The 17,777-nt window shown below is 45.1% G+C and overlaps 2 protein-coding genes across 3 annotated transcripts; one reads left to right on the top strand and one right to left on the bottom strand.

Annotated features, from left to right (window-relative positions):
* Positions 1 to 6: 6 nt before the first annotated feature.
* On the top strand, positions 7 to 3,250 carry LOC111850809 (forkhead box protein I3-B-like). The gene is made up of 2 exons (XM_023825099.2): positions 7 to 841; positions 1,323 to 3,250. Exons 1-2 carry the CDS (start codon positions 313 to 315, stop codon positions 1,700 to 1,702), a joined length of 909 nt encoding a protein of 302 aa, XP_023680867.2. The 5' UTR covers positions 7 to 312; the 3' UTR covers positions 1,703 to 3,250.
* Positions 3,251 to 11,327: 8,077 nt separating this feature from the next.
* LOC111850868 (grpE protein homolog 2, mitochondrial-like) lies at positions 11,328 to 17,030 on the bottom strand. Of its 2 annotated transcripts, none has more exons than XM_023825219.2 (4): positions 16,874 to 17,030; positions 13,178 to 13,337; positions 12,959 to 13,040; positions 11,328 to 12,871 (listed from the first exon to the last, which is right to left on the bottom strand). In XM_023825219.2, the coding sequence occupies exons 1-4, from the start codon at positions 16,954 to 16,956 to the stop codon at positions 12,543 to 12,545; spliced, it is 654 nt and encodes a 217-aa protein (XP_023680987.1). In that variant the 5' UTR covers positions 16,957 to 17,030; the 3' UTR covers positions 11,328 to 12,542. The 2 variants fall into 2 exon arrangements, with proteins under 2 accessions (XP_023680987.1, XP_023680978.1); XM_023825210.2 differs by having other exon boundaries at positions 13,178 to 13,352; positions 16,874 to 17,028.
* Between the last annotated feature and the right edge of the window lie 747 nt (positions 17,031 to 17,777).

Consider the following 17,777-nt stretch of genomic DNA (forward strand, 5'->3'; position numbering starts at 1 on the left):
GATTCCTTTAAGCCTAGTAAATATAGAATGGGGAAATCCATTGACATATGCAGGGAACCATATCGACCAATCAGAAGAGAAGGGGGAGTTTTCATGTTTCTATAAATTAAGCAGGTGAGACAGGTGGCCGCTGTGATGTCCCTGACAATCCTGCATGGGTACGTATAGGCCTGACAGGGAAAAGGGAGACCATCCACGCCTTTAGGAACCTGAAAAGGTGAGGTACACGTTCTTCAAGAGCCTCCAGGGGAAGGAAACGCAGGAGGAAACCAGCCGAGACTGAAGAACGCACCGGAAGGATTTCACGGAACGATGACGTCAGTCGAACCTCAGGTTCAGATGCCAGGGTTCAGTTCCAGTAATGATGGTTACTATACCCTGCCGTCTCAGGGCAGTCCTGAGTGGACTGCTCCGGATCTGGGAGACCTCACCTCCAGCTACACGAATCCCTACCTATGCATCAGTGGTTCTGGAATGAATGGAACTTCTGGCCCCCAGGCAGGCACTGCCATAGACGGCCCGATGTACAGCATGCAGGGGTCCTACTCATCCATGGCTGAAGCTGGGGTTTTGGCAGCTGCAGAAGCAGGCTGGATAAGAGTGCCCCTGCAGGGGAACCGGATAAATCTGGGCAGGCCCCCCTACTCCTACTCTGCTCTGATCGCTATGGCGATTCACCGGGCACCCCAGCGACGCCTCACCCTCAGCCAGATCTACCAGTATGTGGCAGATAATTTCCCCTTCTACAGCAAGGGCAAGACGGGTTGGCAGAACTCAATCCGACACAACCTCTCGCTGAACGACTGCTTCAAGAAGGTGCCACGGGATGTGAATGACCCAGGTGAGAAAGAACGTCAATATTGCACTTCAGTTATTTATCCAAAGCAACTTACAGTTGGGGTTATAATTCATATGTGCTGTATGAGATTTGAACCCACAACATCTGCATTGTTAGCACAACACTGTACTGTTTGAGCTAGAGGCAATACATTACCTTTTATATCTGCATTTATAAATAGTACATAGGAAAATGAGTTTTAGCTTATCCATGTAGAATTTGATTGTTTCTGTAATGATGTGTGACAGAACATGGTAAAAACTGCAGAATCTTCAAGCCCGAAATGTTCATTTTCTTGATGGTGTACCTAATGAAATGGTCCCTTAACACAGGGTTCCCCAATCCGGTCCTCAGGGACCCACAGCCGGTCCACATTTTTGCTCCCTACCAGGAGCGGGGAGGGAGCAAAAACGTGGATTGTCTGTCAGTCCCCAAGGACCGGATTGAGAAACACCCCCATAATGGGGCCTCTCTCTCCTTGTAGGTAAGGGAAACTACTGGATCCTTGACCCCAATTGTGAGAAGATGTTGGACAATGGCAACTTCCGCCGCAAGAGGAAGAAAAAGTCTGACCCTAAGGCGGATGAGGCGGCACTCGACGTCTCGAGAATCCAGACGGGTGGGTGCGGTACCTCCCGGCTCCCCGCGTGGAGCTCTCCCTGCCTGAGCGACTTCCTGTCAGAGATGTCTGGGATAGCGGGCTCGCTTGAGGAGGGTGGCCACGTGCCGGCCCACGGCTACGGCTCCCACTGGCCTGCCCCCCCGCCTCCAGCACCCATCTCAATCGTGCCACCCAATCAGCTCTGTTGCTTTAACACCGGACTAAGCTCTGCCCTCTACCACCAGGATGGCACTGAAGTCTAATAAGGCCATATGGGGACTGAGCATCACCTACTCAAAGAACCTCTGCCATTCATCCCCCACTGTGGCATCTTCACTACCTGCCAGGGAGCTGGGTGGTCCCATTCGTACAAAACTCAGAGGCCCTCAAAAGATGACTTCCGCTGACCTTTCACCCAGAGGTCACATGATATAAACCTGTCACATGATTACCTTCTGAAAAATTAGTTTTGCGCATCTTTTCATACTTGCTGTTAAACTACGAGCAAAGAACAATGCTCTGCTGTTGGGGTCTGTCTTGCCTATTAATGGATCCCGATCCCTTCTCTGTATGATTCTTGGTGATTCTGAGAAGCTCGTCTCCTGATTGTCCCTCAGAGTCAAATGCAAAGACTCTTCAGTCATGCAGAGAGAAGAACATCGTCTATGGTCAAACCTAACCCTAACCCTAACCCTAATCATAACCCTAACCGCTATCCCTAACCCCAACACTAACCATAACCCTAACCCTAACTGCTATCCCTAACCCTAACACTAACCATAACCCTAACCCTAAATGCTAACCCTAACCAATGCTAACCATAACCATGTGCAGGTATTTCCGCTGTTTTTATGAGGGAAGGGGAGCTTGGCTTTTGAGAATTAATATGAAACATATGAATGTCACAAAAGCTTCCTGTCCTATTTATTATTAAAAATCAGTCATTTTCTTGTTCATATTTTCAGCCAGTGCATTAGCCATTGCTAATCAAATGCCACACAATGTTACGTTTCTGCAAAGATGTGCATCCCTGTGACATCAGCGCTCTCTGTAATCCCAGCCCAAGACACTGTGACGTCAGTGAAATAAACACTTAAATAAAAAGCGAGATAACGGTCAGGCGTGTGACAAGAAGTGACGTTAACTCTGCAAACCGTGGTTACACACACCCGCGGGCCCTCAGGGTGCGGTCATGTGATCAGGTGGTGTCCGTCAGAGTTAATGGTCTGTGTAGAAATTACTAGCCCGAGATCGAATGAGAGAGAGAAAAAAACATTAAAGAACCGTCTAGATAACGACAGGTTTGACTATAAAAAAAAGTGCCATGAAGGGAAAAACATTCCCCCCCCCTTTGCCTGCGTTCTTTATTTTTTGTTTTGGGGAGATCAGTCTCTCAGTTCTAAATATAGGCGTAATATGATGGGTTTTCACAGTGCGATTTTAAGGCTGACAAAGAAGAAGTGGCAACAACATAGCTACAGAGGTAACTTCTCCGGCTGTCATCCGGCGAGAAAAGGGGGAATTAAACACAAACACAAACGCGCATTCCCTACGGACACCCAGTGCATGCTCGTTGACACAACATCTCGTATCTATCCTGGACAAAATGCAACACTCTCCTGAGATGCATCTGGTGCTAAATGTTGGAGTGCGTCGCCCGTTTTTCACGCGATTTGTACGTCGCCTCCTGTGCCAGTAAACGCGGCTTCGGCTGATGGAGGCAGATACCAGCCGCCCGATGCGGGGAACCCCACAGATGTCGCCCACGCCTCACTTCACCTCGTCATGAAACTGCAGGAGGAAGCAGTCAGCTTCTTAAAGGCAAAGTGTACTCATCTGTTCAAATGTTCTAACATCATCCCTTCATTTATCCGGAGGTGCAGCGACAGGACAGGCAGGGCAGGCAATGGCCTAGGGCCCCCCGAGCTGGGAGGGGGCCAATTACATGATACTTTGCAACGACAAATCTGTTTTATTTGTGTATTCTGTTTTTTTAGAAAAGGTAAAAATACAGGTCTTGTGTTTATTAAAATTCTCTTTGTTAATATTATTAATTTACTCTTAATAAAATAAAGGTACTAAATTTTACCAGGCCTGGGGAGGGAGAGTTGGAGGGCTCCCCCGAGTGCCTATAATTGCCTCTGCATCTATCTATCCATTTTTCGTAAGGACCGCCAGTACATTGTAGGGCATGTTTCAATATCTAGTTTGTGGAAAATGTAGATATTTTTTCCAGAGTGAAAAAGAGTTTTACTGTTTTGAGATGCGCTGTTATTATGTGAAAATAAAGGCGACAGTGAATCTGTCTCAGACACGTTTGTATTTCTTTTATTTGTCAGAGCAATTTGTCCAACGCGACATACTATTGAGGCAAATAGCACATTATAAACATACGCGCCACTGAGGAGCGGATTAGGCCGCAGTGCGGCTAGACGGGGCATCCAGTAGGACCCCCAGGTACTGGTGTAAGCAGGACTGGAGCAAACATGGAGATCGTTTGCCAGTCAGCGTGCGAGCAGTTTTTCCTGGACGGCAGTTAGGGGAATGAAGAAAAATATGTTTCGTACAGAAAGAAAGGTGGAAGTGGACACAAAGACGGGGGGGGTTTGGGTACTCCACAAGCATGAAATGTGGTGAGTGATGCCAGGAAGATAACATAGGGGGCGCCATTGCCCCCTCACCCTCACATCACGCTCGGAGAGACCCGACGTTGTGTCCTGGCAAGTCTTCTGGGAGCAGAATGCGGGGGCGAGGATAAGATCAATGGTCTACCCCCATGACCCTTTACCTGGAGACCTGAGGGGCCGTCACCGGGGTGATGTGGGACATGGTGACAGGCCGGGGGCGGGGTGAGGGGGGCAGGGGGTGGTGTTTCCATCCAGGTGTCCCGGTTGTCGAACCGACGCAGGGATCAGGTTTCTCCTGCATTAACGACCGATACCAGGCCGATCATCCGTCATGAACGCGGTACCTAAAAGTGTCTCGCCATCCGGCAATTTCACCTTGAACGGTGTGACGGGGACAGAAACGGGGCCTTTGGACTCCCACTCGCTATTCACATTAACCAGCATGGAGCCAAACTGGTGCCTCCACGTACTGGGGAGTATGAGGGACTGAGGGGGGTCGAATAGGAAAATTTCAACTTGTCCACCACGCATGTAACTTCACTGAGAGTGACTGAGGCCGGCAGGGAGGTGGGATGTGAGGTCGGAGATCATGCCGCTCATCTCGCCTGAGTGATGTCACTGTCTGTACGATGACATCAGGCACCTGTGCACAGTTTTGGGGAGCAACTGGTTACATGTGACAGTGTCACGTAAATAAATTACAAAATAAATATAATTGTAATATAGTACAGTTACTGAGAAAAAAATATCCCATTTTAATAATATTGATATTAAATTACAGTTACTAATCAAAGTGTTGGTGTTTACAAAGGGGTTAGTATTTCAGCAGTATTTCACTTCATTGCTTGTTCCTACAGTAGTTCACAAAGGTTTACATAATTAACAGATATAGTAACAAATACAGTAACTGCTTGAGATAAAACATGCGTCACGATTCATTAATGATCAATTAACATGAGATCAGTATGTAACTCAGACTTAGTTTGTGATTAATTAATACATAAGCAATAGCATAATACTATATTATTTGTGCCCCCTCAAGTGTTACCATTGCAGTTTAAGAGGATAACCTTCCCAATGCTGCCTGTAAATGTGGAATGACGCCACCCCCCCACATTGCCTATTGAAAGGTCATAACCACTCCCAACAGGAACAAGGAAAAATGTACCCAATTTGGAGTCCAGGCTAATCTACCAGAATCATACCACCCCCAAGTGCCACGGTACCGCAGTTATTGCTTCAGTTTTAATGTCCACCCACTCGCAACCATAAATCACGCTGAGCTGCCTGTCCACCGGTGCTTCACACCCATGCTAACTGCTAACCAGGTGTTAATGGCACAAAAGAAACGCAGTTCTGCAGTGTTCCCGGTTCTCGCAGAGCATTTCAGGAACAAATGTCTGTGCCTTGGCCTGGTGCTGCGCAATCTCACGTAATCAATCCAATATCACTATCGGGGAATTCACCGAAAAGAAATCTGGTCAGTAGGTCATGTAGGTCGTTTTATGAATACGCAGAGATGAAAAGAGGCTGTTTTTTAAGTTATAAAGCTTAATTGCTTATCTTGGATTTGTGACATGCCCTTGGTGTAAAACCTGCTTTCAGGGAAGATTTAAGTATTTAAGTATATCCTGAAACACCACACCCACTGTTTCTAGATAAATCCAGAAACTTCTGTGACTACTCTCCCATGTTTTCCTGCACGGACAGCGTTCTCAACCGAGTAGAGGTACAATATTTATAGACGATAACCATCACAGCCACCTCTAACCATAGCGGTACAGGCTAGGCCAATGACCACTCCTAACTGGAAATGCCTTATACCTAATTATAATGGCAGTTGATGAAAACATAATCAAAATGTACATTTTATAGCCAAAAAGGAAACAGAAAATACATAACGGTGGCTTCAAGGATTTACCACTAATTTACATGATCAGATTTGACTTTCAGTTTTAGGCAAAACATGGAAGGTTCTCAAGTACAAACTGTTCAGACAGAGCGGAGTTTATTTAACTGTCAAACACCTGAGCAAGCCTTTACAGGCCCCGCAAAGGATATCCAGAACGTTCTCTTTTAAGCCATGCATCACCCACTCGCCATCTCACATCAGCGATGCACATGTAAATGTAGTGACTCATATGTTCATATATTTACTATATAGTGCAATACAGGTGGAAATAAAATGACACTTTATTTGCCGTGTGAACAAGTGAGTGAAGGTGTATTGGAATTATTTAGTATAATCCTAGTTTTTTGCAAGTAGGCCATCCCTAGAGGATTTTTTCTCCCTACTTGGGTGTTTTTGGTTCCTCTCCTCCATTTTTTTTCTCTTTCTTTCTTTCTTCCTTTCTCTCTCTTTCTTTATCCTCCTTTTCCCCTAATTTTTGTTACTATTCTGCTTTAATGATGTTCTGCACCCATGTAAAGCACCTTGGGGAGACCCTGTTGTGAAAGGCTCTATATAAGAATAAATTGAATGGAATTGAATTGAGCCCCATCTTGCTCTCCTTTAACACACACAAACAGATGAGGATGCAGCTTGGGGCCTGAGCACAAGGTCTGGCCATTTATACCTGCATTTTTCAGGGGGTTAAGGGTCTTGCTCAAGAGCCCAACAGGGAAAAAAATAGTGTTTGAGTCTATTTTTACATTTTTATGATGGATCACATTGGACAAGGTGTCAGAAAAAATTATGAAATACAGAGGCTAAAAATGTCATTTGACTGTGAAAGTGAACCGAGTTCCAAAAACTATTCCGAGTTCTTGCCGTTCGCATCTCCCACATCTCTCGTCATTCATCAGTCATCAGGGTCTCCTGTATGTCTCCAGGCTGCCAATTATTGCTCAACACAATGTGATTAAAATCAATAAATCTCGGGCTACACCTGCACCTTCGTGCGGTGCACACGCACGCCCACGCACGCCCACGCACGCCCACGCACGCCCACACACCTGTCCTGACACTTCAACTGCACTGTGGAGCGGAGATCCGGGGGTGGCGGGAATGAGAGAGAGAGAGAGAGAGAGAGTGTGAGGGGTCTTGGAAAAAGTGGAAAATATGGAAGAGTGGAGAAATGAAGATTCCCTTTGTATCCAGCCACGTTAACCTTCATGAAGTCACCTTACATGGGAAGACAAGTGAAAGTCACATGACTAATGGTGCGCAATAGTCTGGAAAATGTGGTTCTGCTAGACAAATGTATGCTTAAGTTGAACCACTGAAAATTTGCTACAGCTTTTAAGTATGTATATAATTCGATAGACAGTAGTGTGGGAAAGTCTTAGGCAGTCAAAGAAAATGAAGGTGTAAATCAATGTTAGCTGAACGTATCCTAACCTTTCCTAAAGTCATCCAAGTGTTTACAGCGACCACCCAGTTCACACACGTAATTGTTGACTTGACCATTAGCGCGTCTTGTCTGGCTAATCAGCACGTATTGAATTATTTGACAAACTAAGCTAAATTAATCAAGCTGGTGGAGAAATTTAGCAAATACATGGAACGACTGGGAGGTTTGGGAACTGAAGCTGTGTTCATCTAGTCGTCCAGCAAGATATCGGTGAATTTTCGGAGAACATACCTGTGGTTTATTTATCGTAATACCGCAAAATAAATCCTCCTCATCTTTATTAATCTCAGTCATACATATATAAAAACACTGCATATACGTGTGTGTGTGTGTGTGTGTGTGTGCGACCCAGATAGATAGCCGTAAACATTTATGTATGCATGTTTTATAAAATTAACTAAATAAATAAATTTAAATAAATGTGACAGCACATATTTCTGGATATGATCAGACCATTTAGACCACGGGTGTCAAACTCCAGTCCTGGGGGGCTGGAGCCCTGCACATTTTTGTGTTTACCCTCATTTAACACACCTTATCCAACTCCTTGTGCTAATTACCACACAGCTCTTGAGCTGAATCATTTGTGGTGGAACAGGGAGAGAGCTAAGCTACACAGGGCTCCGGCCCCCCAGGACTGCAGTTTGACACCCCTGATTTAGACGAAAGGACCAGGTTGGGAAAAACTTTGCATGTGCCCTATGCCAGTCCAACCCCCCCCCACAAGATCTTAACTACAACTCAGCTTGGAGTTCTCAAAAAGAGTGCTTTTTAAATGTCTTGCCTCAAAGAAGAAGAGAGAAAAGGTGGGGGGGGGGGCGGGGATAAAACAGGGGAGCTGAAGGATTTGGGGAGTGCAAGAAGAACAAGACTGAGGGGGGGGGCATCAAAGTGGCATCACCCCCCCAGGCTTCCCTGGCTTGTATTCCAAGTGCCATAATCACTCATATCTCCTTTAACCAAACCACCGGCCGACGCATCTGTCCGCGTCCCTCCGCCAGACAGACCGGCGAAGCCGTTCAGCGGCGGCCGCTGGCACGCGGCGTTCAGCCTGAGCAAACGTTCAGGGAAAGGAGGAGCGGAAAAAGGAAAGGAAGCAGGAGCCGCCCCGAAGCCGCACTTCACCTGCCGACCATTGATGTTTGGCTGTCAGATGAAAGAGAGGATGGTGTGGAGTGTGACTGACACAGCGAAAACCGCGGGGCGTTACCCCAGTAACCATATTTATTATCTGTATTTAAATGTATGAGTTACTTCATTATTATCTACTGCTGAAATAGTTTCAGTGAAAAATATTTCACTCCACTTAACCATATTTTTGTGTAGAAAGACGATATTGTTGTCCGTAGCTCCTCTGAGCTTTTCTGTGAAACTGAATTCTCCAGCTCTTCAGGGCTGATATTCATAATAATAATAATAATTATGATTATTATTATTTCTCCTCAGCCATCTAGGCCATCTATAAATTAAATAAATTAATCGATGACGACAGAATGTGAAATGTACTTTATTAATGCACTTAAAGTAATTAAATGTGCAAAAAGAAATGGAATGAATTCATGTTTCTTTTCCGTTTCAAATCTAAGCAACGTTTACACATTTGAAAAATATGAAATGCTGGCGCGGATTTTACATTTACTGGTAACATGGAGCACAGACACGGTCAGAGTGATAAGATAACAAAAAAACCAAACCAACAGGCCATGATAACACAGCACCTGATACACGCACCGCACTGGTTACTAAAACACCACACTGCTTACTAAAACAACGCACTGGTTACTAAAACACTGCAGTGTTTATTGAAATCAGACAGAAACAGGCTGCAGGGCCAGTGAGGCGGGGCTAATTTGCATAGGGCCCCCCCCACACCACAGTGCTCTGTGTGGTGTGTAAACAGCACAATCTGCCAGCCACGTGTCAAGGGTACATGGAACAGTCACATGACCACCCCCTGTATGGGGGCCCCTGCATATTCAGGGGCCCCTGCAGGACCGTCGAATGGGCATAAATGCCCCGTCAGTTGCAGGGGACCCAGCACTTTACAGGGACCCCTGAATATGAAAAATGATGGGTAAGGGTTTACATTAACTGCACCTTCATAATGCTTTTATATTACATTCATGAAACGTTCAGTGCACCTTCATAATGTATTTATTAAGTATTCATAAAACATTCATAAACATCGTGTATGTATACCTCAACATCCTAACATCCCTCAACAGCTGTAATATACATTAATAACAAACATTATAACTGTATAATCATGTAATGATTGTTACATGATGTTTGTTACATATGTTTGTTATATGATTATAACCCTAACCCTGACCAGCGGCCTCCCAGCCCCATACACAGTAAACGGTGATGCACTGTGAGCTCTGACACCTTTATTATTACTGTTGTTTCCAGCAATTTGTGCTACAGTAGCTCTCCTGTGGGTTCGGACCGCACCGGCAAGCCATCACTCCACACACACACACAGGTGACTTTGTAATGCATGTAATCCATGCTATTCACCTCACCTCTCAGTGGTTTTAAATGTTATGGCCAGTTGGCCTACATGAATAAGACATCCAGTAAACTGGAGAACTGAAGGAGTTTCAAACCCGAGAGAAAGATACTTATTTTATATGTCAGCGTTGTGTAAAAAAAAAAAAAAGCCGCAGGTTGAGTTCTGATTGCGCGCGAGGAAATGAGAAAACGCACAACTTCCGTTTTGACTCACTGGCAAAATTTACCTAGTAAAACTACCGATGTGTAAAAATATCGCCATGCTGAGGCCTGCTACTGCTGTACAGGACTTGCCAGAAAAGAGGAAGGAGTAGCTGAAGGCCTGAAGCGACGTCGTTCATTCCGGGAAACCCCTTGAATACCGGGCATCCACAGAAGCAATTACTGACAAACAATTAACTGCATCATGCATCGCGAGTTAACATATTTGACAGAGTCAGAGAGAGAGAGAGAGAGAGAGAGAGAGAGAGAGAGAGAGAGAGAGAGAGAGAGAGAGAGAGAAAAAAGTAGAAATACGGCTTTCAATGGGAGCAGCTTGCGTCAAACTGGATTCACGTACCTGAGTCATTGCTGCCCTCTCGTGGTATGAAACAAGATCCCGAAAGGCGCCTTTAAATAGCGGAGTTTGGCAAATGCCGACGAATATTTAACTAACAACTTCCGGTTATGATGAACAGCCTAAGTAAATATTTATTACTAGCTGGAGGTAATATAGAAATATAGTAATACAAACATAAAATTATCTTTTTCTAAGTGCAGGAGAAATCAGATTTTGAGTGTATAACTTTTGTGCGGCTGATATTAAATGTTTTTAAAGCGGACTCAAGTGCTTAAACATACGTCAGGGCCACAAATAAGTACTATCAAATCTATAATCCATTAATCTAAATATAACGTGCATTTTACTGACAAGAGTAGTTTTGCGCCGAGTGCATCCATAATTAATAATGTATATATAAATCTGTCAATAGGTACGCGGATGATGTATCGTGTTTTTGCGCCCGGCCCTACGCGATTTAGTTGCTAGAAAAAGCCTTGGAACGATTGTACGGAACAACACGAACTGAGCCTTAGTGATCACGGGTCATATATCCTGAACTAGTGAAGTTCTGACATTTGAGTCGATTAACTATATTTAGTATTACTTGTTACTCAAATACCCGGTAACCGATTTATGTCGTGCTGTAACAAAGTACTCGTGCATGTGACTTCGATGCATTGCCGACGTGAAGCACGTTTATTCTAGCAGAGGGAAAACACCGCATTCACTGACTGTTTATTAAGGAGAACCGCCCAGATCGAGTGCCCCCAGGTCCGTCGCTGGCGTGTGTTAGCGTAGCATCGGACCCATTTGTTTTACCCCTTTACATCAAAGGCGCACACAAAGCACGAGGAAAACATCATTACGTTTTTATTTTCACCAGTGTGCTGTGAGATTTTTATTTTTACAGAACCTCGCACCAAAATTGTATCCTTTGTTCTCCCAAAACAAGCAGGGACTCGTCAAACTCCATCAGCAAAGGCAAAAGATACAGAAATTACATACATTCAGTCGAAGCCAACCATCGGGAAGTTAATAACTGCAGGGCCCCTTAAACACAAACAAACAGCCGGTTTCCGACAGCGCAGCAAGTAATTACTTGTCACCTGTCAGTGTCCTGGGGTTTGGACAGTCACTTTCAGTTTGAAGCACAAAGTCAAGTCTGTTGCATTCTGTCCTTTTGAGAAGTAAAAAAAAAAACAGCAAACTGAAATATAACCTGAAACATCATCCAGAGTGAGAATTGTTTCCCAGAAGGGTATTAAACTGGTTAGCGTATATAAAAAAAAAAAAAAAACTTCCAAAACTGGCAAAGTTACTAACAACATGCAAATATCAGGCTTGGTAATGTCACAATTTAAATAATAAACTTCACTGCGATCAATATATTCTAAAAATTACAGATAGGGATTCAATACTGAAAGGACGGTATGAAAGGTCCGAAATTCAAACGAGAACAATCCGAGTGAACAATCCTACATTTCAAGGCACTCTATGGATAGTGTGGATTTAATACCTAAAACAGAAGCGCCTTCAGCTAGCAAAGATGTATTAGGAAACTAGGATAAACACACTGAATAGGCCCCCTTGTCCCTCTTAACTGGAAATACGTATCCTGCCCCCAGTTCGCCCTCCACCACATTCTGAAAGCCTGCTTCACTAAGACACCTCCATGTCAACACACTCTAGTCCTCCTGCAGCGAACCGGGACCCCTTGCCCGCACCTCAGAGCGCCTCGAACAAACATATCCCTCCGCCACCGGGGGCCTAATAACCGAGCAGGTGTGTTTTACATTAGAATCAGTACCCTAACCCTCCACAAGTCCTTCAAAGGTTCTAAGGGTTCCTCATAAGCATTGAAAAGACACTTCAAATAAATAACGTTCATTAAACTGCACAAAATAAAGTTACGAAATATAGAACACAAAGAAACACATGAATTTTAAATACTAAATTAGTTAAATATTAAACAGTCAAGTCAATGGCGACAAAAACCAGTAAAAACGATGGCAGGTTTGAGCTTCAGTCTGTAGGCCGGGCCAGCCAATGAGAATCAGCACGTGATGGATCACTGCTCCTGCGTGTGCAAGGCGGTGCCCACCAGGGCATGCCGGATGGTGCGGCCGTGCAGCTTGTAACCGTCCAGTCTGACCACGGCCACAATGCCTGGCTGGACGCCTTCAGCCGGCACGTGGCACACGATCTCATGGTCGTAGGGGTCGTACTGACCCCCCACCGGGGTCATCTTCTCCAGGCCGTGTTTGGTGAAGACGCCCTGCAGGCAGCTCTGGATCTCGTTCAGCCTCAGCGACACCCCCTCCTCGCCCTCGAACTCGACCGCCGTCCGCTCCAGGAGGTCAGCGACCTCCACCAGGTCCCGGCAGAAGCTCTGGATGCCTTCGCGGGTCAGGGGGTGAGAGAGTGTGAGGCCCGTGCACTGGCTCGGTTAAATCACAGGATGTGTAGAGAAGGTGCCGTACTCACCAAACAGCTTGGCATCCTCCACAAACTTCTGCGTCTTCTTTCGTACCGTGTCGCAGTCAGCCAAAGCTTTTTTATATTTTTCCTGCCAAAACATCGTTTCAAGTCTGCTTGACGGAAATGCATTAAACAAAACATCCTACTCGTAATTTTAGAAATAAACGAACAGCAAAAACAGCTTTAATGTTGGGGGTGTTCAGCCCATCCAGGAGATGCTCTTACAGTCAGATCCTGCACTTGTTCCTCCAGCTTGCTGGCCTGCATCTCCAATGTCCTCACGTTGGTGACCGAGTGCCTTTGGTCCTCCCGGTTGTCGTTGTCATGGCAGAAGTTTCCAGAGCTGCACTGCTCCGCGGCTTTGCTAGATGGACGAACCAGGACCCTGGAAAGCAAACAACTGATATAAAAAGACAAATTTACACATCCTGCCATATAGGGGTTGCAAAATTCTGGGAATATTCCCATTAATTCCCACATATTCTTGTTTATTCCCATGCAACTTGGAATATTTCCAAAATTCTCCATCTTAACTTCCCCAGGAATGGGAAATTGATGGAAAATTTCTGGAAAGTTTGCAACCTTACTGCCATGTTTAAACTAAGTTGCTATGCTGAACAATATAAATCTACACTGTACTAGCCATTTACCACCAAGTTCTCATAATTTAGTGTTATTACACACTTTTTCCCTTGTAAACTGAATCTGTGTACCACACACAAATAGCAATAAATACAGCAAGGATTTTCATAGTCTGCTACTGAAAACGCCTTTGCGGGTGTCGATTCCAGGCCACCATGCCCTCTGCCACACAGGCTGCTTTCTATATGTGTTAGAGGTCACACATGTGCAGAAGATCGTCTCACGACAAAGCCACTTTCTACTGCAGCAAAGCTGCCTCACTCAGACTCAATCCCCGATCGAAATCCTGAAAGAACTTTTATTTAGAGGCCTCCATGAAATCTATGACTCATTTTTAAATTCCACAAAAAAAAAAAAAAAGACTACAAAAATTCTCCTGGAAGTACGTGCATCTCCTGGATGCGATGCCAAGTCCACCACAGGGCACATCAATGCAAACACAGTCGTGCATTCTGGGTAATTTAAAGATACCATTGAGCCTAACGACATGTCTTTGGACTGCGGGAGGAAATTGGAGCGGCCAAAAGAAACCCACAGGACATGGGGAGAACACGGAACTCCATACATACCCATATGTGCACACGCACGCACACACACACACACACACACACACACACACACACACACACACACACACACACACACACACACCAGGAGTGGGATCCAACCCCCAATGGCGTGATCCACAGTGCCGGCCACACCTGAATACAGTCAGATGCAAACAAACAAGAGCAACACTAAGAAAACCGAAACGAAAGAGACATTTAGAAGTACTGCTGAATTAAAAGGCGGTTCCAAACTAGTCTGTCCCCTACGCTCAGCGGAACCAATTTGACTTCTATATAATTTTCCGATTCACGTGAAAGCCAGGTATGGAAGCGTGCAATATCAAGGGCAGTGGTCTGATAGAATTTCAAAATGACAGTTTCATACTGACAAGTACCACTGGAGTAACAGTTTCTCAAATAAGAGTTTCAAGGAGAAGTGTACTCAGTTCTTGGTATCGCAGTATTGAAGAGGATCAAGTCCTGAGCACAATGTCTGGACGGCCTCGCTGAGCGTTCAAGGCCGAATACCATCATTAAGGGTTTATTGACAGTTAAATATCTTTGGGAGACGGTAAGAGAACCACAAGCCTTCGCCGACTGCCTTGCTCAACATTGGTAAAATTGACACTAGTAACCTTGAAACTGTGCTGCGAGCAGAAAAAAACCGGCAAACAAATCAGCGATAACGCGGATTGAAAGTCTTGTGTCAGGATTGTGTACTTTTTCAAGGAGATCCAAATATGCCACACTAATGGTGCAAATCAGGAACAAACCGCGGGGAAAAAAACAGCTGGAAGAGGAACACACAGAACCAACAGGGCAAGCAGCACTGAGATCTCTCAGCGAGATTATCACCCGATTATCTAAACAACAGATTGGAAGGAAAATTACACTGCAATTACAGAAAGATGCTGATGGCTTGCAAGTGCAGTGAGGCATAAGGCTCCACGGGGACATTTCTAAAAAGGGTCCAAGCCCAGTTTGTTTAGGATTTCGTGCTGTGAAGGATAAGAAGTTTCATCAGAAGGCAAAGATGCAAAAGTTCAGCAATGTGGCGAACCGCAAGTGTATCACAGGCCCTACTTAACCTGACTTCACAATGCATCTTGGGCAATCAGATCGCAAGTGGACCGCGCTAAAAATAAATGTAAAACGACCACAAAGACACTTTCAGTGATCCAATCACTTAAACCACTCGCCAAAGTGATTTCGGACGCCTTTGACCACATACCTTTTGTAGTATAAGCGGTAATGTGTCCCCGACAAAAGCTTCACAATGACTGCGCGAAGCAGCAACTAAATCTGATCACAAGTGGTCAACTGTAAACCTTGTATGTATGCATTGTAAACATGTGTAAACGGCCACGTGTCTCCGCCGTCTGCTTGTGATCCGATCGGCCAAGACGCTTTTTAAAACGAAGTCTTAACAACGCCACTGAGTTTCTAATGATGAAACTCAGTCAATAAAGACAAAAGGTGTACAAAAAAATGTCCCTGTAAACGATAATTTTCTGAACGCACTTTAGGCACCGAGTATTCTGCATTACGTGCGAAGATGATAAATTATTAAGAAGGTAATGAAAATAAGATGCAACAGTATTGCACTTGCAAACCCACTGACATCAACACACAGTGGGTGTGTGGGCATGCACAGCTCTCCAGTTAACGGACTCAGTTCAACGGTGCAAAACCAGGGTTGCCAACTTTGGTCAGCTGGCTGACGTGAGATATTCAATTCGAGACAAGTCTACGCACACATACACACGGCAACTGCAGTTTTATTACCTTGTAAATAGTCGATAGTCTGTAGGGTTTGCGAACTACCCCAACTAGCTAATTTTGGCTTTATAATGGAATAATATACACTTGCTGTAAGATTTCCTGCGTGAGCGTCTGGAAGCGTGATTGTCACGCCAGATGCGCGAGAGCTGGCAACCCTGTGCAAAATATCATCAATGCGAAGAGAGCGTCGCACATTAAATGGCGCAACAATGTAGCCTAATAGCTTCCAGTGGAGGAAAAAAAACAGCCATCGAACAGATACATTAAATGCCAATTAGAAAGCTCGCCGAAATATACGTGTGCCCCCTTTTTTATTAAAACAAAGATGAATTTCATGACAGCGATTAAAACCACGCGGTTTATTACGCTAACTAGCCCCCGCGTGGTTTATCAGGTTAAAGAGATGTGCTGAAAGAAACCGAAACATGGGTAACATTAATCGTCATCCGGCGGTACTGATTAAGGTGAGGCTGCCCTGGGGGTCATTACGAAGTTAACTAGCAGATCAAAACAAAAGGCAACCATGCATGGTTAAGCATACCAGGGCTGACGGTCCCTTAAAGACCGTTAAATAGACAATATAAACTAGTCCTAGCCTCCTATAACCAGTGAGAAGCAGCGGGTTAAAAAAAACCATCGACCCATTTTTTGGTCACAGACTCGGAAATGGAAAAAAAACTAATAAATCACACAGCTAGCTGGCCAACTAGCCAGTCATGCGAACTAGTTTCGGGGTTATGTTACCGAACATAAGTTAAAACCTACTAGTACCGAGGTATCATTAACTAGTGTCGGTTTATTGCTGAATGAGGTGTTAAACTAAACTAGCCAGATGTAACGGCTGGTTAGCTGTCAGGTTAGCTAGCCGCCTGGTTACTGACGGACCGCTGGTTAGCTACCTAGCCGGCTCCCCCTCGCTACATCACCCACGAAAGCCGCCCGCATCCACCTGCTGCCCCCCGGGCCGACGGGCAGTAGTCTCCAGAAGGCGCTCGACGTTTTCCGGGCCAGCAGAACGCAAAACTCCGCCATGGCGGCGAGAAAGAGGCGGTCCGTGAGCCGCCGGGGGCGGGTTGGAGACGGAGGATGGCGCGAGGGGGCGGAGGGAGCGCGTGGGCGGGCATGGTGCGGTCATCCCCGCTGGAGGGCAGGGCTGCCAGCTCTCACGCATCTGGCGTGACACTCCCTCCCGCAAGAAATCTTACGGCAAGTCTATATTTTCCATTATAAACCTAAAATTAGCTACATCCAAAGCATTGGGGTAGTTTGCAAACCATGCAGACCATTTACAAGGCAATAAAACTGTTACATACATGCAAATGTGTGTGCATGTGTGCGCAGACTTGTCTCAAATTGGAAATCTCGCTCCAGCCAGCTGACCAAAGTTGGCAATCCTGCCAATCAAATAAAGACATTTTAACCTTATGACTAGTTTAAGCTGGTGGAATACAGGCTTGCGTTTCAGACGTTGTCGTGACCTTCAAGTAACATCTCAGGATTAAGCACCTGCATCACCCAAATTTCCTCTTGCAAACCACACTATGCAGTCTCATACTGATAAAAAACGAACTGACCGACAAAACAAGGTTTTCAATTTCCGGTAAAAAAGTGCACCCATACACAATCCAAACTGGGCCGAACCTGTACCATTTGCCAAGCTAATATTCTAGGTATCCAATTTATTTAGACCAATTTTAGGGAGCATTATATAAAAATATGCTAGAGATTCAGCACAATGTCTAAACAGGATTTGCTGTAGGCATAAATACTCGACAGACCTGTTTTATACGCATTGCCTTTATGAATAGGCCGCTGGAGACCGACACATTTAATTTCTTGATGCTGACACATCC

This window comes from Paramormyrops kingsleyae, chromosome 24 (genome assembly GCF_048594095.1).
Source record: "Paramormyrops kingsleyae isolate MSU_618 chromosome 24, PKINGS_0.4, whole genome shotgun sequence".
In the NCBI taxonomy this organism is placed as follows: Eukaryota; Metazoa; Chordata; class Actinopteri; order Osteoglossiformes; family Mormyridae; genus Paramormyrops; species Paramormyrops kingsleyae.